Raw genomic sequence first — 22,273 nt, 5'->3', positions numbered from 1 at the left:
GCAGATAAAATGTTCACAGGAATTCCTCCTTGAATAAAAAGAAGGTGTTAGCATAGATGTAGCATTTAAAAGGGATGGTACTATTTTGACTCATAGAATCTGAAATGAATCCATCATCAGTTTGGTTTACTTTTATATAAACAGGGATTTGAATGATTCCACACAAATAAATAAATAAAGGTGTTTTGTTGTATGCTTCACTTTTAGGGTAACTAATCTTGATCAATACACACTTCATCACAGGATAGGTGTGGATGCTCTAATCAGCCATAACATTAACACCATGCAGAGTTATGCTGGGAAATCTGGGTTTTGCATTGGTGTGGATTGCTCATTTGATACGTACAGCCCACCTCAACATTTCTGCGCTGATGCAGTGCTCCCATGAAAACAAAGAGCCTGTGGGGTCTGAGGTAGGGCTGAACGATATATCGCATTTGCGATAATATCGCGACATGATCAAGTGCAATTTTCTAACCGCAAAGGCTGCGATTATACTGCGATTATAAGGCTGTCCAAATTACTACCATATCCCAGAATTCATAGCGCGGCCCAGCCAAACTCCAGTTTCCAGCAATGGCGGCCGCTACTAAGTTTTAAAATTACTCATACTAATCTTTCTGGGTCACAAAATAAACTTTTAACATATTTTCAGGCGAGAAAGTAGTTGTGTAAACATCAAATATCTGCTCGGTTTATCAAGATATCCCATATTTGCAAAAGTGCTTCGACGTTTTCAGAGGCGTCTGCTACCCACCAGCTCGACAGCTAGAACGGCACAACTCCCGGCACATCATTTTCAGATCACCGCGGAGTTTCGCTGCTCGGGTTAAACGTAATATATAAGTCACTTAGACAACCTAAAAATGTTATTGTTGGGCTTTTTTCAGTGTTTTGTTTGTTCGTGAGTAAATCGGTTTGGCTGAGATTAAAGTTATTAGATTAGATAAAATAAAACTTTATTAATCCCCCGGGTGGGTTCCTCCTTGGTTTTCACACAGCTGACTAAACGTCAAACAGAAAACTTATTAAACAGAAGTATGAGACAGTCGAGAATTTACACCAGTGTCTGGTTATATTTTAGATAGCAAGAAGCAGACGGCCGAGTTTATTAAACTCCACCGAGACAGCGGCGACGCTAATCAGAACTAGACCGTCCAATTTCACGCCTTTAAACTTTAAAGGCGTGTTTGTGTGTGTGTTTATACAATTGCTATTATGTTTGCACTTTATGTGTAATGTTACTGACTGCAGAGATCAGTAAGATGTGTGTATTTTTTATTTATTAGTTTTATTTATGTAATATTATTTTTTAATTGAATGACTGTCTAGTAGTTCACAGATGTCGAAAAACTGAGTGTGGTAAAGCCACTGATTTTGTTTATGTATATTTCTGCAATCTGCACATTGTACTGACTTTCATTTTAATGTTTACACCAGGGTTCCTTGTCAGCACTTTATGCTCAGATGTTTGTAAGCTAAAAATAAACTATTGTGTATGTTCAAATATACTGTTGTGATTGAAGAAGTTAAATAAAAATGTCAGTCATCAATTCATGCATCACCTCATGTCATCATAACAGAGGTCTGTCTTCCAGGAAAGAACAGTTTAAAATTAATGTAATATAGTATTGGCCATACTATATGATGTATTGCTTGTCTTTGTTTAATAATACAGAAGACAAAGACCTTAAAAAATAATCGCATATCGCATCGCAATCGCAATATTGGGGCAAAAAATCGCAATTAGATTATTTTCCATAATCGTTCAGCCCTAGTCTGAGGCATCATTGTGTAACCCACAGGACCCACTGAAAGCATTCACAACGGCATCACAGGTATCGGGGGTGTTTCAACAGTACAATGAAGATGAAGAAAATATTGTGCATCTGATCTTTAATGTCTTTATTAATACTGTTTGCTTGGCTGCGAAGACTTGCATGCTGCTAATATGTAAAGCAACATGCAAGTCTTTGTAATATTTATTATTTCTCGGCCGAACAGTTTGCAGTAAATGTTTTATAGCTCACCTTTAAGAAACGGCTGCTAATTTGTTAACACACACACACACAGTAAAATTGAACTGGTAAGTCCAAAAACCTATTTTATTTTTCTTACCAAATCCTGATGAAAACACTGTTTGCCTGACTGCTAGTGCCTCTGCTTACATAGCCTCTCAGCTAACTGCTTATTGGTCCTGTTGGTCACCTGGTTCTGAAAGCCGCCCCGTGTTGCAGCTGGAAACGGGGTTAATAGGCTAATCTGTGCTCCACAAAAGTAAAAAATAAAAAGGAAAAATTAGCTTGACTCCAACGTTCTCAGAGAGCCGAGTACAAACCAATCTACCGTGTTTCTCGTTAAAATTAAAACATGAGGTAGTGCAGCTCTGAATGTTTCTCTCGCAGTGTTTAGTCTGTTATCTGGCTTACACTACAATGCCCACACCTCCACTATAATTGTGTGGTGGAACGGTGGGTAGCGATGGCGCTCACAGCCCAAACGGCTGTTTTCTCTCGTCAATTCCATTTGAATTGGAAAAACAACAGCACATTTGTCACTGACAGAAAAGCTAGACTTCTTTCCAGAGCTTTAACCGGGAACCCTCCCCGGTGGTGATTTAGATAAATTGTTTTTCATTAAGCACCAATAAACAGGCAGCACTTTCTCAATCTGGGTTTCTCATTGGCCCGGGCTCGCCAATCTTGCCATTCATTACCTGTCACTGTCTAATGCCAAGGCCTCCTGATATCTGCAACAGTCTTTGGGGCTTGTCGGATGTAATTTACAGTTTTTAAGCAGTAATCATATTTCATCATGTTGCTGTGAGCAGCAGAGTCTGTTTTACATTTTCAGTCACCTGTCAGGACTTTCAGTTAAAGGAAAGAAAAGCCTGTCTGAACACATTGTATGTCTCATACAAAAATCTACCCTCGTCTTTAGCTCGAGCTTTGAGCTGAGCGACGAGCGTCACGTATTCTTGGTACAACTCAACTATAGCTTTCAATTGCAGCATTTTAGGTCATCTCTCCTGTAGCCTTGATTCAGAGAGGCTCACGACGGGCCTCTCATTTTATCGAGAGCCAGTCGCAGAAAGCATTTTCACATTTCTATTACTCACTTACCACCTTGTACGTGCAAAAACAACCACATTACTTCCCAACCTCAGACATTATCGTAACAAGCCCTTTCTGTCTGTCACCTCTGCAATTAGAAAGAACCCAGAACCAATTCAACGCCAATACAAAGGCGGGAAATGGAACAGCAGCCAATTTCTCTCCTGCCTACTAAAACAATCAGCCTCAAACAATAATTATTCACTTCCAAAATCCCAGTGACCGATAGCATTAGCGAGAGGTGATTAAGATTTCCCTCACAGCATCCACTCGGCCTCGGTGAGGAAGTGGGCGAGTGAGGAGAGTAACAAAACGAAATCGATAAAGGTCGGAGGGATAACCTTTGTGTTTTATCAGCCTGCCGTTGAGTTGTGCATGGGCTATGGCACCAAGACGGAAGCCAGCAGCTGTCGGATGATGAGATGTGGAGGTATGGATCAGAGAGGGAGGAAAAGAGACTCTCTGCAGCAAATGAATCGCATCACGCCAGATCAATTGAGCTTAGTCTTTGTTTGACGGGAGGGTTTAACACAGTTGTCGCAGCACTATGCTCATTAAGCATGGATCAGGACTTAATCGCCAACATTTAGCTATCATGTTTTCAATGGCATTTTAACAGTGCACGTCCTTATTTTTAATTTAACGTAATCCATGAGCTGTTCGATCAAGGATTTAGCACATGGTGAGCATCAGAATACAGCCAAGAAGATTCATGGCAGCTGTCAATTTCAGCGATCTGCACTAAATGTCATTACCATCATTCAAATCTATAATGTGACTTTGTAAAAGGTCACAGCTTCACCTTATTTCTAAAACAATGTAAGCACAAAAGAAAAAACAAAAGCAGTTAACATATAATGGCGCCTTTATTGTGGTTGAAGGAATATCTCAGAGGGCAGCAGACGATTGTATCTCACAGTGACTGATTGGGCACCCAGACGGCTTTTTTATAGAACACGGGAAGACATTTAACACGACGACTCGGATGCAAGAGGCAAAAGATAAATAAAGCAAGTGTTCAGGCAAACTTTCATACATGCACGACGGTAAACCAAAATAATTAGGCCATAGATGAGGTCGAAGAGGCAATCAGCCCACAGGCAGAATGAAACTGGGAAAACATTTGGATTATTGCTAGATTTTTTCCAACGTACGCCGTTACAAACCTGCATTAAAAAAACAAGGACTAATATCAGTTGTTTACATGAGTACACGTGTTATTTTTTCTTTTTCTCGCGTAAGCCGAATAACACAAAGTGTGTCACATCAGCAACCTGAGAGAGAGAGAACCTGAGGGACTACGTTTCTGCTATGCCCTTGATGTGGAATTAAATTTTCTCCACATAAACAGAGAGGAGGAGTGAGTCATGAGGAGCAATCAGCATCGGCTATGATCTGTTCCTCACCTTCACGTGGTTTAGCTCAACACTCTTGGAGATCCTATTAACTCCCATGGCACGCAAACGTATTCAGGGTCAGTACCTTGGCTCGGCCCTGGCATAGTGAGGCTGATGAGCCCGAGCACCTCCACAACAACGAGCACGTTCTCCACACGGCCTGTCGTCACGCTTTGGTTTGTGCCGCACATGAGTCTAACCAAGTAGGCCAATGTAGACAAAAGGATTGTTTCCAAGGATACGTAATCATATTGTTGGGAAAATCTCAGTTCTGACTAAACTTACTTTGAATTAAATGTTTTAAAGAAAACAATTTTCAGTTCTACGGTCTCGGCGGTCCTGGGTGGCATTTAAAGAAGCCTTTGTGAATATTTTATAGCGACAACTGATTTAACATATAAACACTGTGACAGTGTGAAACCTACAGAGAGTTCTCAACTCGACGTGCAACCTTTGAATTCTAAAGTCAGTATTATTATGACTGTTATTAAGGCCAAACCCTTCCTGCTTAGGTTTAACCTTCTTAACAATGTTCTCAGCTGCAGGAGGGAGCCCACCAGCAAACAGCTGACTTATAATATTTACCTTATAATATAAAGTACCTTCAGATGACTAGTGATGATAGTGCAGTGGTGCTCTTTAGATAATGTGAAGTTCTACATGCATAATCATTAGACAGTCTATGTAAAAGAGACCTTACATAATTGAACCACACTTTCTGTCGATGTCTTTACTTTGAATTTCACATCTTAGATGGAAAATAATCTAAAATGTTATTCTTCATACTGTAACAGTTGCAAAAAGGCATAAAAGGCAATAGGACTCTTGTACAATACTATTAAAAATAATAAACAAAATAATGACTCACATAAAACATACTTTAACTATCTGTACTAACCTGCGACTCCAAAGTGTGACTTGTTATTCCAGCTAACAGCCCGTCGAGCTCCACGTAAACAGCATTATTGTCCCCGGCCATAAATACCAGATAAACTGATCATCTTACTGCTTTCCAAACTTTATTTTTGCCATATGGATACGGTAGTTGCCGCGTTGTGCCGAGAGAGCTGGGTCGATATATATTTATGTACAGAATACTGTAAATTGACTGAAAACACATGGATTCAGAAACAGCTCTGGTTCCCTTTAGGCTACAGGTCGAAGAGACTCCGACTGTAGCTTTGCTGCTTGGAGCACACTCTTGGCTATGATTTCACTTGCCTATCAAATTTTTGCTTGGAGCACCAGATGCGTGATGTTCAACACATGAGGGAATATCAGAGTTGCAGCCTGATGCTAAAGGCTTTGGATCTCAATATAAAAGTGTAGGGATTTAATATCCCTCCTGCTTGACAGACATGACCTGTAACCCTAAAGATAGAACAATGACCAAAACCCTAAATGATTGGGTATTAATTAGCACATTTCATTTTAGCTGGAGTTAGACAGATGGATAGAAAAACATATTCGTAGATTATCAGAAAACAATAAAAATCAATGCTTGACAGAACTCTCTGGCAACTGAAAAACACTGGCAGATGGTTGGCAGCTGGCAGTGGTCATGGGTTTGTTTTTTGGGGGCTTGAAATTCTTAAAATTCCACTTAGATTGTTGCCAGAAACATTCTTATAGAGCAAGGACTCACTGTACATAGTTTCCTAACTAATAGACAGACGATTTTATCCACAAGCAAACTCACATAAGATTTTCAATTTCAGATGCCAATAATAATAATAATATCGAATAACCTATGTTACCTAGTATTCTATTTAATACCTCAACTTGTAAACACAGCATTTAGCAATGAGCACTGATTTAATCCTACCTGTAAAAGCCACAGAGGTATGTCATATAAACCAGGCAGCTGCTCCAAAGATAAACACTGCTTTCATTTACCAAACAGACCTGTTCTGTCTGTATTCTGTCTCTGTCAATAAACCTCAAGACTTTCTGCTGATGTTCCCATTGAAAAGCCTCAAAATGAGCTGATTCGCTTAAAACTATGATTTGTCAAGTTCAATACAGATTCTTAACCTCTAAACATCCATCACACAACCAATTATGATGGTACCTTTCAGATCGCGTCTCCTCAAAGTTCTTCTGTTATAATATTTCCATTTGGGTTTGCCAAACAGCAGTAGATGTGGCCCTAACCCTACCAGGTCTAAACAGGTCGTGGACAGTCTTCAGGCGACCTGCACGTTAATCTGTTAAGCAATAAATTCTTATCCGGTTAGATTCAAAATGTGACCATGATGTGTTTAAATTCCCTGCAGATCAGCTTATTTATTTAAGTGCACAACACACACAGCTCGGTGGTCTCAGTTCTACATGAGTCTCTAAGCTGCAGTCAGGTACTTAAATCGACAGTAAATATGAGTGCAACAACTGGGATGTTATAGTTGTAGCTATAGAAATCCTAATAGATATTTTAACTAGTGTCAATATAAACATGATATTTCTTCATGGGGAGTAAAGGATTTGATAGTTTATTTATTCAGAGTTTTGCGTTGTAGTGATGAAAAAGTCTGAATTTCATATTTGTTCTAAATAAATCATCTTTGTGAGTCTCAGTGCCCTGTTCTTATTGGCTTTTCCTAAAAAATGTGCTTTGAAAACAAAAACCAAAGCAAGAAATAAAGTAATCGTGCCAATTACAATGTTTTTACTAAAATTTGTCTTAAGTTCCACTGACAGTGCTGAAACCAAAATAAAACGGGCAAAATAGACATTAGAGTTATTTAGTGAATAGAAATAGTTTTCTCTGAAAAGAAGGCTCTCGGGAGAGCAGACTGATGAGTATGACATGGCTCAGGTTGTACTGATGGAATTAGGCCTGTGCAAATGTAATCATACCCAATTCATTAAAGGAAAACATGTCAAAGTATTTCCACTGATGAGCAACTTTTGTGATAAATGAACGTCTCACCTTTCTCTTGTTAGACGGACAGACGTATAAGTAACTTAGGACAGTCTTGGATCCAACTTTGTCATTCATTCTCTCATATGTGGAGCCGTAATCGGTGGATCTGAAAGAGAAGAAGCCGTCGGAAGCGTGAAAACACTGCTGTGGATAACCCCACTGGAAGTTTGAATGCATGAGTAAACAAACAGATGAAGGATTCCTGGGACATTGAGCAATTTGTGTCAAATAAATTTAATTTGCAAGCGATGAAAAGGAATGCGATATCACACACAATGGTAACACAACATGCAGGATAAAGGCCGGTATGCCACTCTATATAGCTGCTCTGTGCTGGACCGAAACCTCTGGCAATAGAACAAGAGAAGGTTAACCAATCATCTATAGCTGCCAACGAAAATGATCCATTCAAAAACGTCTAGGGACCTGGCACTATAAATAATTAATTCTCTCCTGATGACTACTATGAAATAAAATATGACGAGTGCAAAAACATGTGGATGTTCCTGAACCCTCCAGCTTTAATAATTTAACAGTGGGAATGAGCCTGTTAGCCAGCCTAGTCCCTAGAAACTCCACATGAATCCATCATCACTAGTAACTACCAAATCCGCCTTCAAGTAGCATATTACAGCTTTTACAGCCCTGTTCTGGCTTTTTCTTTTTTTTCGTGGGAGCTATATTCATACCCCGGATTTCTCTCTGTGGGGAAAGGAGCACCCACACACCTCTGCGGCATATCTCCCGTTTGGATTTGCAGTCTACTTCAAGTTATGTGGAAAGTGAAGATGATACCTATTTCCAGATTCTTTCCTTTTTCAGTCCAGCTTGTGTTCCTTCAGCGGGAACGGGCTTTCAAGGAAATTGCAAAGAGATTTCTCTCATTCTAATTCATCTCAGAATGCCTGAGAGTCACAGCAGTTGCTATGATTACAAAGCACAATAATGAGTCAGATGGACAGCGTCGTTTCCACAGCATATTAAGGTGAGGTGTGGGGAGAAGTGTTGCACTGAGAATGATCCTGATTTGGAGCGTGAGCTGTGAGCCTATGTGCTTAGACTCTGTATTCCACCGTCGGAGAATGCATAAGTAACGTTAAAACATGCAGCACGCTGGTCTTGGTATAAGCGCACACCAAGCATGCAATCATCATCATCATTGTCTAGTCATCTCAATGCAAGTTGATAATATCTTTGATGAGCCAACAGGAGAAAGTCAGATCATGATTAGCTGTGACCTCCCAGATGACTCACGCTCTGTACAAGAAGGCTAATTATTATGAAAGGAAAATAAGCTGATTATTATACAAGATGACAAAAGAAAGCTACACACATCGTACTTTTAGACCAGTTCATAGATGGGAAATGTAAATAGGGATACAGCGTTTCCAACTTGACAGCAATTTAGAGTCCAGAATACAGGAATGCCCAATTGTTACTCTGAACTATATCCTGAAAGGGAAAAATTGTAATCCAGCTTCTTTCTGTAAAGAAGGATACTAGAATTTGTCCTCACTGAGACCTTGTGAGAGTATTAAGGTCTTTAGGTCTTAATCAGGGTCTCCATCCTTTCATGTTCTACTCCTGCAAGGTTGTCCAACTCCAGTCCTCGGGAGCTACCATCCTGCAGCTTTTAGATGCATCCTTGTTCCAACACACCTGAATCAAATGAATGGCTTGTTATCATGCCTTTGCCAAACTTGATGGCATGCCGAAGAGGTAATCCAACCATTTGATTCAGCTGTGTTGGAGTAGGGATGCATCTAAAAGCTGCAGGACAGTAGCTCTCGAGGACTGGAGTTGGACACCCCTGTCTGCATGCTAATGACCAACTCTTGGGGGTTTTCACTGTAGCCATGATATGCCGATGGCAAATAAAATATATCTCTTTCAACACTTCAACAAACCAGCAAGCCAAAAACGCCAAAGAAAAATACAATACATCATTTGATCTCCACATGGCCTGTTTAACTACACCAGGGGTGTCCAATTCCAGGCTTCAAGGACCGGTTTCCTGCAGGTTTTAGATCTCACCCTGAATCAAATGAGTTATTCATCACCAGACCCCTGGAGGACTTCAAGACATTTAAATCAGCTGTGTTGGATCAAGGACACATCTAAAACCTGCAGGTCCTTGAGGCCTGGAGTTGGAAACCCCTGACCTACACAAACCTGAAGCCTGCTCAGACCTGAATGACTTTTGACTTGATTAGTGAACTATTTGAGGCTTTCTAGCAACCAGATAGCGTCAGGTACCAAAAATGTGTCCCTTTGGTTAAAGCGTTTTAATGCAGCACTTCTCAGATTTGCAAAAACTGCAAAAATCTGAAATGTGCTGGTTTCACAAGTTTCCTAAAATGTTAGAAAATGTATCTTACTGCTGTTGAACCTGGGATAAAACCTAGTTTCAGCGACAAATGCACTGAGATGTTTCTCACCACTGATGGGGCCACTGAGCAATGTGTTGATTGCAAGGCCCCCTGACTTGTTTATATGCCATTCATGCAAATGAACAGGTGGATGGTTTTATACGCTCCTGCTGCGTTATTGAAATGTAGTGGCAGTAACATGTTAACAAAGTTGGAACCAAACGCATCTGAAAAGGAGAATTTTTTTTTAATCCTCGTTTAATGCTCTTAAGATGTGTCATAATAAATTAAAGGCACATGCTTTTTACTATGTACACACAAAATACACTCATTAGAACCACCTTTCATGAAAAGTCTGCATGCTGCCTAATTCATTAAATCGAATGGCCCTGCCATCAAGATTACCTTGGTGAATCTTTTGCAGGGGTCTAATGACAGGGGTGGGCAATTCCAGGCCTCGAGGGCCGGTGTCCTGCAGGTTTTAGATCTCACCTTGGGTCAACACACCTGAATCACATGATTAGTTTGTTACCAGGCCTCTGGAGAACTACAGGACATGTTGAGGAGCTAATTTAGGTATTTAAATCAGCTGTGTTGGTTCAAGGACACATCTAAAACCTGCAGGGACACCAGCCCTCGAGGCCTAGAGTTGCCCACCCCTGGTCTAGGAGATAGCACGTACAGAGAAGAGTTATTTATTTTATATTTTAGTTAAATTAAGTTTGCAGGTCCTGCCTGCCACTTCAGCTGAGGTCAAGTTAAAGCTGTGATTTGACAAGCACAATCACATTTTGTGCAATTAAATTAAGGTGAACTGAAAGTATTTCTTATAGGCTCAGAGTGTGTTTTCAGCCAAATTTGGCCGGTCCTTGCGCCTCTAATCACATTAAGTGTTCAGGAACTGACAAGTCCAATTTGACCTGAGCTGTACTTTTAAGGATTCTCAGTGATGCAGAGAGGATTATCCATGCTTACATTTCATAGTACATCAATTACTGCATTGTGTTGTTTCACTAAAATAGACCTAATACTTATATTGTTTCTATAGAGGTCCGGCTTAAAAGCCACATTGTGTCTAAGATTCTCTTCAGTGGCTGCTTGTATTTAATACTTGTGAATTTATTTATTACTTGAAAGCACTGAGAACATTTTGTTTCTCCATAGATGTGAAGCCTCTTCTGCCTTGTTTTGTCCCTGCCTGATTTCTTTTCTGCATATTTGTCACACATTCAGGTCATCAGACTGATTTCAAATTTTGATATCACGCAAAGATGAACTGAATGCAGGGATTTATCTCCGTGTGAAACCTTACACTTGCCTTTCAAACGTGTTCACCTCTAAGTCAGTCAGCTTTCTAAAAACATGTTTGAAATCACAGTTAATTAATGATATGAATGATATGAATTAATAAAGAGGTTTGGATATTTTTTCCCTCAATAAAAGAATCATCAACTGCATTTTGTGTTTACTCAGGTTATCTTTGTCTGTCGTTAACATTGGTTTCATGACCTAATGACACTGATTATGTCTCCCTCCAACCAGCTCCCTGAGCCTGGTTCTGCCAGAGGTTTCCTTCTGTCAAAAGGGAGTTTTTCCTTCCCACCATCGCCAAGTGCTTGCTCACAGGAGGTCATGTAATTGTTGGGTTCTTCTTTGTTTCATTACAATATAAATCATTGTTGTTGTGATTTGGTGCTATATAAATAAAAACAAACTGAATTGAATTAAAACTTGTGTGACAAAGATGCAAAGGTGCAAATGCATCTTCACAGCGCTGTATAGATGTAGAGTATGTGGAAATGAGGAAAAAATGACCCATTAATGATGGATTTTATAGATTTCACTCTAGCGTTGGCTCAGATATCACCTTCAGCATGGTCATAATGAAAGTAGATCTGTACAGCAAGATGAATCCAGCTGCCATCCTTTGCAGTGATAGCCCAAAAGGATCATATCTGAGGAGACACGCTGCTTCCTATTTGCCTTTTGCAACACAGCTGCAACCATGGAGTTGAGCTCTATTGGAAGGTGAACATTCAGTGAAGTAAAACAACGTTTGCTTATTTTTTTAGAGACTGAGCCTGTCCAGGTATGCTACAAGATACTGCACCTCATTGTTTATGTCTAGTAAAAGCATTTAATATCAATGCAGAAAAAAGAGCCTCATTTATGTATAGAAACTGAAATTCTTTTTATTCAGATAAATCACAGCCTCCATGTAACATTAAAAAAAGAGTTTCAGTTGGCTAACGCTAACCATACCATATCATCTTATTAATAAAATAATTTCCATAGGCGTGTAAGACTTGGTTGATACTTTTATACATTGAAGAATTTGTATTTTATCACTGAGGTGGTGAAACTTTAGATACATATAACTAGTTAAGTAGATACATTTCCTTGTAGTAACTTAAGATTAAAGGGAAAAAAGTTAATATCAGTCTACAATGGTAACTTTGGTGTAACAGGGCAGTCCTCACCCCACCCCCACCCGCCATGCACTATACAAGCACATTTACAAAGCTCCATTCACTGATTGAACTGACTAAAGCACAAGCTGCTTTCACCGTGTCCTAAAAACAATTAGTCTCCGGCACTGCGGTGCCTTACACGAGTTTGAGCTGTGTTCAAATGTTTTGTATCACAGGTTGTTATTGCAGGTGATCAGATGGAGAACACAGTGGGGGCAAATGGGTTGAAAGGAACATTTTCCTTTCCCCCCCAATCCTATAAACACACTCCCTGATGTTTCACGAGTGACTGAGCTGATGGAGGTCCGTGAGCAGTAACAAGACCACAGACACTCGAAATTGCCAATTCTCTTTTGGTTGAACAACTTCATTCTTCTTGGCTAGAAAATGACATTTTATGAAATCTGCGTCCAGCTTTTGAGTTCAGTAAAAGTCTGAAGATAATTAATGTGATTGTGATATTTATCTGAACTTCTGGATTTCAAAACACTTGTTTTAATCTGGTTTCCCCTCCCCTTGTTGGTTCAGTCCACCGAGAAGCTTGTACGTCTTGTTTCGTCCTGTTGGTAAGATGAGAAAAGAAAAATAAAGAAAAAGGAGGCATAGTCCCAGAGACGGTGTCTAATGGGAATCCAGGAAAGAAAGACAACTACTGCCTATTGCTGCTATTTTGAATGTTCAACAAATTTTCAATTTGAAGCACAATATAAGTTTCTTTCTTACACCTGCTTCCATTTCTGTTGAGTCGTGCAGTTTCTGTGGAATTAATGCCTGTTTCAGGCCTGTGGTGAAAGATAGCAGCTTGGGATATTTTTGTGACTATCGGTAAAGGAGATTAAGGCAGATTTGACTCAGGATGTTACATCAGACTCTCCTGAGTGCAGGATTCTCTGTAAGTCTGACTAAACAGACTTACTATACTGGTGAGAGCATAATCGATTACACAATATTCAAGGCCTCTGTCAGCCTCTATACTTTAAAGCTTTAAAAGAAAATCCCAGATTTTCTAAGTATGCCAGGCAAACATGTATCCTGGAAAATACTGAAATGGAATCTTCTATATCAGTCACAAAGTGGAGGTCACAAAGTGAAGTCCTTCCATTTTTTAAAAGAGCCATAAAAAGAGATGCAGTGCTGAGGATCACAGTGTGGGAACATCAAATGACTGGAATAAAAGGCAGACAGAAATTGCATTAGGGAATGTTTGTGAGGTTTTGCCAGATGGCTGCCAGTAAAGCAGAACAATTCAGCGTTGGTGTACAACACGGTTGACCGTGCTCTGGGGAGACAGAGAAAAAAGCCATGCACTTCAAAGACTGTGGAGACTGAAGGATGAAAACTTCAACCAAATCATCTTAGTTTCTCAAGCTTGTACAAACAAAGCACATCACCCTGAAGCATACAGGAATTAAAGGAAACTGAAGTCTGCTGCTGTGCAGTTCCAAAGGAAAAAACAAAAAACTATCCGACTCTTTGTAAACCTGACACTGCGTTACTTGCTATAAAGTTCAATCTGTTTGTGAATGTATGCATGCACATATACAACAGCAAAGAGACCCGGCAAGAACTGAAAACACCAAATCAATATTCATCAAGGGTCTAAACATAAAAGCATCATCAGGTGGCTGCCAAAGCCAAATGGCAACAGCTCAGTTATCCTCAGAAAATGAGTCCAACGCAGACACAGAAGCCTCAGAGAGCAAGAAAGTCAAGAAATAGGAAAAGGTTTCTCAGCAGAGAACCCTGCAGCAAAATCAAGCCCGAAGACTCGGAACACTCACTGACTGATGCGCTCGAAAAACATTCTCGGCGCTGGTGAACCGAAGCGTTCTATGCAGTGCTGAAGGGTCAGAGGTAGAGACGCCTGAATGAGTCGCAGACATTTCCACTGCAATTGTCTGAATTGTTGCGGTCTTTTGTTCCAGGGACAGACTCTTGGGGCATGACAAAGCCAATTCTGCTCTCGCCATAGGTCCTCGACACAAGCTCACTCTCTGGATAGTATCAAGGGAACTTTGGGTGACCACGGAAAGAACTAAACAGAGCCGTTGCCAGAGCTGAAATTCCCATCATTAACCCCCACCGCTATCCAAGCCCCAGCTCAAAAGTCTGATGCTTCCTCAATGATGATGATGGAGCGTGTCACTGCAAATGCAATTTAGCCACAAAATACAAAGAATCATGAACCTCACTGGGTGTTTCAAGAGGATGTGTGTGAAAAGAAGAAAGCAGATCCAAATGTACTTGGGCCAGAGGGGCCTAGCATGCGTATTGTGAGAACAAACCAAATACAGAGATTGTCTCTTCACCTGTGTTTGGCTTTTCAAGCCAGTTCTTATTCAAAATAGTCAAATATTGCTGTTTTCTCAAAGGTGCTCACATCTCAAAACTAAGAAAAAGATGCTCTTTTGCATTTATGCTGTGACATACTGTGTTTATGGCCAAAGCAAGGCAGCTGTTTAACTCCCAATTCACCATAAATAAAGCACAAATGTTTTAGTAAGCCAAAATTAATCAAAATGTTCAACCACTTAAACTCATTTAGTGATCAGAAATAAGAAATACCTGTAATTTGGCCTCTTAATCAACAAATAATAATGTGTTTTACTCTTTTTTTTCATCCTTTTTTTAAAACAGTGAACTTTAATAAAGAGCTTGTGGTGGATTAACCATTAAAGAAACATATAAAAAGTGTTAATTATCAATACTGTTAATTTAGAGCAGCTGTGGAATAAAGCTTCATTTGGTTGGTGGTCTAATGAAGCTGTTAACCTCTTGTTACCCTTTTACATTTAAAAGCACTTGCTAGGTTTAATTTTTCAGTGTGATGTTTTGAAATGGTGCGTTATAACCTAAACCACAGTAAGGTAAAATGTTATTAATAGGTGACCTGTAACAGTGAAGATACAAAGAGCAGAGATAGTGACAGTGAACGAGATTAAACACTTTGATCCAATCATCGAAAACCGAGGACACCGCACAAGAGAGATGAAGAAAAGACTGCAGGCAGGGTGGGGTGGGTGGAGACGAGTGTCAGGGGTGATTTGTGACAGAAGGTTAGCAGCTAGAGTGAAAGGGAAGGTTTACAAGATGGTAGTGAGACTCGCTATGATGCATGGATTGGCTACGGTGAAACTAACAAAAGCACAGGAGGCGAGAGCTGTTAAAATTTTCATTGGGAGTGCCCCGAATGGACAATATTGGAAATTAGTATATCAGAGGGACAGCTCAGGTTTGGAGATGACATTCGAGAGACAAGGCTGAGGTGGGATAGTCGATATACTGGACAAAGGATATTGAATATGGAGCTGCAGGGCAGGAGGGAAAGAAGAAGACCACAAAGAAGATTCATGGATGTAGTGAAGGAGGCCATGCAGAAGGTTGGGGTGATGGACAGAGATGGTAAGGATTGAATGAGATGAGACAGAAGAAGAAGAATCAGCCAATGAAAACAAAGTAAATCAGAAACCCCCAAAAAGACAAACAAAGATATCACAGCCATTCCTTCAACTCCCTAATGATGATGTCACGGCTCGGATGGCCGATGTGTTTGAGGTGTGAACCCAAAAGCAGACACGGGAGAACAAAAATAAGTATAAGAAAAACTGAGCTGTTTGTTTTTTGTTCGATATCATAATTAACAAACTGTGATGAGAAACATGAACCTGAACCAAAGCATGAAAGTAATCCTGAGACTTGAAGTACATGACATGAGACAAACAGACAACCTGACACTGGACAGAGGGAGACAAAGGATGTAAATACACAGAAGGGTAACGAGGGAAGTGGAAATACCTGCGGAAATAAAATGAAACACACGGAACATGGAAACACAAGACTTTCAAAATAAAACAGGAAACATGGAGAGACCTGGGACACTGTTGGCCGGCTGTGTACTTTTGTTGTGCTCTGTCTTTAAGTCTCTGCAGGTTCCTGATTGGAAAAGCTGACGGCGGCTGATTGGTTCCTGATCATGTGGCTCTTTTCAGAATCCCTCACCAGCAGTTGTGCTGGGCAGCCACTGCCAGCGGCAGCAGCAGACCTGACCCTGGCTTCCAAAACCTGTGACCTTTATGTTTGAGATTCTTGTGACTTACCGAGCTTTGTATATAGTGTGTACATTAGCTTTCACTTGTAAATAGCACATTGTAAATAGCACTGAAACAGATAGGGTGAGCTGCCTTATTATTTTTCCTTGTACTGTTTTCTCCTGTTTATTTCAGTGAGGGAGTTAAGTGTGGCATTTGTCCTTTGTTTCACACAGGGTTTTAGAAAGCAGCACCTCTCCTGACTTAGCTTGTTCTGTTTGTTATTTTGGCCTTTGTTCACCCCGGAGCTTCATTTTCAGTGTACACAAATAAACCACCGTTCACCAAGAAATAGTTTTTTCTGTGTATGGTTTTAGGGCCCAGGGCGGGGTCACTTCCTTTTTTAACTCTTATGTTACGTTCCTGTACCCCTAGACTGGGGGGTAACAAAGTGGGGGCTCGTCCGCTCTTTTCTTTTGCCATTCTTTTTGCTCATTGTGTTTTGTAGGTTGCCTACAGTTTTTGGTTGGCAGTTTTCTTGTAGTGTTGGGGGTAAAATAGCCACAATGACTTTTGACGTGGATGATTTTGCACAACAACCCACCATGGATACGTTGGATCAATGCACAAAGGCAGATTTGTTGTTGGTGGCAAATTTGTTTAATGTTAGTGTGCCTTTGAATGCTAAAAGGCAGAAATTAAGCAGTGTCTGACAGCACAGCTGTTGGATAAAGGGGTAATTGCGAAGTTGAAACCTCGGCCGGTTGATGCGACTGGAGGTTTGGTGGTGGATGTGGGAGCAGAAGCTGCTGCAACCATCCCACAAGCTGCCAGTGGAGGGATGACACCAGGGGCGGAGGCTCCTGCTGCCATTCAGGTCCCAAACGTTAGCCCAGTTGGACAATTACCAGGGTTGGGTATGGAGGATCTCAGGCTCGCCCTTCGCCTGAAAGAGGTGGAGCTTGAGGCTAAAGCCAAAGAAGTTGAGCTTATGCATCTCCGCATAAGGGCTATGGAGCTGGATCCCTCCAGACAACGCGTTGTTACCTCTACCCCAGTGAGTAAAATTGTGAGTAAACCACCTGATTCATTCTCCTCTGATCAGTTTGATGCAAGCAAGCAAATTGCTTTAGTGCCACCTTTCAGAGAAAGTGAGGTTGACTCTTTCTTTAATGCCTTTGAGCGCATCGCAACCACTTTTAAATGGCCCAAGGATGTGTCGAGGATGTGTGGAGTTTGTTATTGCAATGTCAATTTTGTCGCAAGCTTGACAAAAGATACAGGGAGAGGGACACAGAGGAGAGAGACAGATGGGGAACCTACATAGACGAGGAGATAACACCTAAGATGAACTAATAATAACCCCAGAACTTAACATTATCTCATAAGTACTCAAAAATCAAATCACTCTGCTGCTGATGCTGCAGGTGTATCAACCCACTGAGACCAAAGGAAAGCTTGTAAGTATCTGTGGAACACAGTATTTAATGCTTTGAGATGAGAACTTGGTTCCCTGGTTAATGTACCTCCACTCCAAAGACAGGCCACTGAGCTAAACCTGCTTTTTAGGAACTTCTTTGTTGACTTTCAGGTGAATTGTTTTCTCTATAGGTTAAAACCAAAAGAAATTTCATTGAAAAGTTTGATTTTTTCCCCCCAATCATCTAGATTTTACATACACACTGACAACAAAGACAGTCAAGAGATTAAAGGAATTCTCTGGGCAATTGATCTTCATATTCACCAGATTTGAGTCCTAATGAAGTCCTATGGGAGACTGTGGTGCTATAAAACATCATAATTAAGGCAAACAAAGTATGGCTACGATAGACTAAGACAGCGATTGCACCAAAGCTTGTTCAGTCTTTGTGCTGTAGGTAGCAGCTAGTTTATTCCCAGTGAGACATAAAGATTACTTCCACCAGTTTATACAGATGTTTTAGGCTTGGACACTGTAAAGAAAGTAAAGACTAATAAAAACAGTTAGCAACAGATCATTAACAGCTGGAGCTTTTTCTGTAGTTGGCAGTAAGAATCTCACAACATCAGGAACATTGCCACATGTTCCTGCTTTAGACTGAAAAGACCACAGAAGGAGGAAGAAGTGCTAGAGTTAGGTGAGGTTTTCATGCATAAATAGATGGACAACACCAGCTCACCCAGACTTGGTCTCATCAATCGTCATGCCTAAGTCACATGTTGTTCTGTGACGTTGCTGTTCTGTGCATCAAAATAATGTCGTTTGTCTAGCTAATTTTCTCTGATTGTTGTTTATTGGTTACAGGTCGGGATTCAGTGTCATCAAAGTGTGTTTCAAAGATATCTGTCCCAGTTTTAACCTACAGTAGAAGTATAGACGGCTAGATGAATTGAGGATCAATGAGCCCTGGGTCAGAACTGCTTGTGTTGTAGACCAAAAGGTCTCTGTGCGATTGCCCTGCAGCGACTGGCGACCTGTCCTGGGTATTTGTTTGCCATTTATTCTGAGACATGGAAAAAAAGGCTCAAGTTTCACAGTTAGGCCAAGCAGGAAGAAGCAAGCACTGAAAATAAATGGATGCATGAGTTGCCCAAGGCAATTAGTCTGTTTCTTGGAGCCAAGACTGCTTCAGTCAACCAGTGGATTAATACGCGCTTTAATCCGAAACACTAAGCAGGCGCTCCAGACAGAATTCAGGCAGAAACACTGTTGTCATACTTCAGCGTTAGGGTAACTACAATTGTCTTCGCCATGTTGGTTTCATTTAAAGCAGCCTCCCTCACCAACCATTTCAGATTAAGTTGTTCTAAAAATATGTAATCCTCAAGGGAAGGAAAAGAGAACAAAGTCAGGGGCAAAAACTGTAATTCAGTGATAATTGGTGCTGCATACCAAGAGTCTGAAGGTTGAGATGTATCATAGAGTTAATTGGAATGAGTCTGTGAATCAGCAGATTTTTAAAAATAGAATATAGATTTAGTTTGCTTAACAACACATGCAATTTATTTAGTTATGTGTTTTTATTCATACTCCATGTTGGATGTTTGCACCGAGGGATGTATCTGTGCAAATGTATTATATCGCTTGTGTCTCAGATTAGGCACTACTGCATATCTATACATAGTTTCACATCTTTTCAGCCCTTTCCAGATACTATACTGATGGTTTAACTGTGGTGAAGGTGTGAAATGTTACTACCACGTACCAAGGTGGAAGTTCTGCAGTTTGTGAGCTGCTGTTTTTATTTCATGTGGATCCAACTCTAAGCTTTAATAAAACTAAAGTGGATGAGCTTTTTAAAAAATAAAAAAACACCCACTACAACGTTGTTATGAAGAAGTAATTAGCTAGAGAGGCTAAAGCTATTTTTGTACCAAGCTCTAAACATATTTCATGTTGCTGTAAAGGTGGGTCTTTTAACATGGGGGTCTAGGGGATTGACTCACTCTTGGAATCAGACTCAAGCAACCATTTAAGGAACTGCAGTTTTTATCATATTTCCACTTGTTTCTTTTTTCAGAAACAGAAGCTGCAGCTTGTATAATGGCTTTTTGCTGGTGCATATTTAATGTTTTTCTATTATCCTGCCCCACTCCACACCACTGTGTCTTAACCAAAAGACATACAATTATGTTTCTACATTTCTGAAAATGTCAACAAAAAACAAACATTGTAAAGTCAGCAAAGGAAATATATCCCAAAAGGTTGATTCTGACTGCAGGTTTCCCCAACCTTAAAGACCAGTCTATTTACACCTACAGGCCAGTGGACACTCTTCCAAGGATGAGGATGTAACATCCTGGACAGCAAGGAACGCTGGTTTGAGCGCAGAGTCAAGGAGGCCATTTATGTGAAAAGGGAAAGACCATCTCTGAATCGAGGAGGGGCCTAAGGGTACATCTGTCACCATCTTACAATGCTGTGATTGCAGCCATTCCCTCAACTCTCTGTGAATGGTACTCATGGCCATTGATCAGTGGTCTTTGATCAGTGGTTGTTGATCAATGGTCATGAGAATTTGCATATCAGATCAAGGAAATGACCTCAAAGCCCAGTGTTCATTCAGTGAGCTAGTTTCAGTTATTATGCAAAATACTGTTTATAAGGTTGGAAACCTGCAGTCAGCTGAGACTGAAGAAGTCACTTGGACGAGTGTCGAAACGTTTCTCCCTCTGAAAACATCCAGATGAACCTTTCGGTGTGATTGAGCATGCATCAAGACAATCTGCAAAATAATTTTGATACTGAATGTAATCATGGTGTCACATATGTATATAATTACATATACCATTCATCCAGTCATCCACATCAGGGTTGAGAGCTGTCAAAGAGCGGGGGGGTAAACCCTGGGCTAACCCTAGCCCAGCCAAATGGCAGCTTTGAACCAAGACCTTCTTGCTGTGAGGCAACAGTGCTAACCACAGTTTCACTGCACCACCATGCTGCCCTGAAATTGATTATATAAAATTGTATCCACACACACACGGACCAGTACCTCCTCTTTGACTCCCATCACCCTTTGGAACACAAACTTGGAGTAATTAGGACCCTACACCACCGGGCAGAACATGTTCCCTCTAAGCCTGAAGGGAAAAAGCAGGAACACACACATGTAAAGGAAGCACTCAAAACGTGCGGCTATCCTAAATGGGTGTTCTTAAAGTCAGCAAAGAGGCACAGAAAAGAAGATCAGACACCAGCGAGGGAGGATAAGGAGGACAGACGCAACAACATTGTCATCCCCTATGTAGCCGGTGTATCAGAGAAACTCAGGAGAGTTTTCTCCAAGCATGACATCCCAGTGCATTTCAGACCCAGCAACACGCTCAGACAGAAACTGGTTCACCCGAAAGACAAAACGCCAAAACACAGACTTAACAATGTGGTGTATGCTGTACAGTGCAGCGAGGAATGCCCAGACCTCTACATTGGAGAGACCAAACAGCCACTTCACAAGCGCATGGCACAACACAGAAGAGCCACCTCCACAGGACAAGACTCAGCAGTCCATCTGCATCTAAAGGTCAAAGGTCACTCTTTCGAGGATGCCAATGTTCACATTTTGGACAGAGAGGACAGATGGTTTGAAAGAGGAGTGAAAGAAGCATCTATGTCCACTGTGAGCGACCATCTTTGAACAGAGGCGGTGGTTTACGACACCAACTCTCTGCCATCTATAATCCAGTTTTGAGATCCCTTCCCAGACGCCTTAACACCCACTCACATCCTGGGCCATCTGACCTCAGGAATTCGCATGATAAGGTGGGGCCAGGTTTCACAATGAGCTCACCCGAAACTCTGGCTGATTGGGACCCACGCCCAGTTTCACACCTTGGCTCAGGCGATTAGAGGATCATCAGGGGTCCTTTTGTCCCTCTGTGGGGGGAAACTCCCACTAGGCTTATATCTGGGACTCTCCACCATTTGACCTTAGAACTGAAGAAGCTTCTCGGATGAGAGGTGAAACGTCTTCAAGCAACTTAAAGAAGTCCAGACGCTTTTCTTTGCAAGCTCCTTTGACTACGATGACCTGGATGACTGAGAACCTTCACATAGATGCATTTTAAATGTTTTGACATCATCTTTTTCAAATCATTCTGATTCTGTCACAAGTTTTGCTTATATAAGAATCAGACAATGCCTAGAAATTATGGTGCTCTTTCAGCTCTCATACTCCAGTTAGTTTTTACAAATTGCCACCAGGTTTGGCACGAAACCGAAAGTCAGAGTCCAAAAAAAGAAGGTTTAAGTAGACTGTGAACTCTGATCATTTAATACAACCATACTTAAAGTTTGTTTATTTTAAATAATTTCAGTGTAGGGTGAGGAGATGAAGTATTATATTTCCAAGTAGGAAAAAAAAAAGCTGCATCACATAAATGGATTATATAGAGATACCCAGTTAGACCTTGAAATATAGATCTGAGCCCACATTTACAGATGGAAGAAAAACTTGTGCTTTAAGCACAGGATGGTGTTTACCTGCAAATAA

The 22,273-nt window shown here is 40.8% G+C and overlaps 1 protein-coding gene across 11 annotated transcripts in view; it reads right to left on the bottom strand.

Moving 5' to 3' along the window:
- Positions 1-22,273, bottom strand: part of sorcs3a (sortilin related VPS10 domain containing receptor 3a) — a 248,206-nt gene that overhangs the window by 112,249 nt on the left and 113,684 nt on the right. For 6 of the 11 annotated variants that reach the window (XM_082537937.1, XM_082537940.1, XM_082537942.1 and 3 more), the window contains exon 3: positions 7,440-7,539. In XM_082537937.1, coding sequence (XP_082394063.1) covers positions 7,440-7,539 — 100 coding nt within the window. Of the gene's footprint in view, positions 1-7,439; positions 7,540-8,228; positions 8,278-8,955; positions 9,072-9,375; positions 9,454-10,207; positions 10,252-20,776; positions 20,818-22,273 lie in introns of those variants that run through there. The other 5 variants (XM_082537947.1, XM_082537944.1, XM_082537941.1 and 2 more) reach the window with 5 other exon arrangements.

This window comes from Aulonocara stuartgranti (genome assembly GCF_965226115.1).
Source record: "Aulonocara stuartgranti genome assembly, chromosome: 6".
NCBI lineage: Eukaryota > Metazoa > Chordata > Actinopteri > Cichliformes > Cichlidae > Aulonocara > Aulonocara stuartgranti.
The sequence above is the reverse complement of the archived record's forward strand: the minus strand, read 5'-3'. Positions and strand labels throughout refer to the sequence as shown.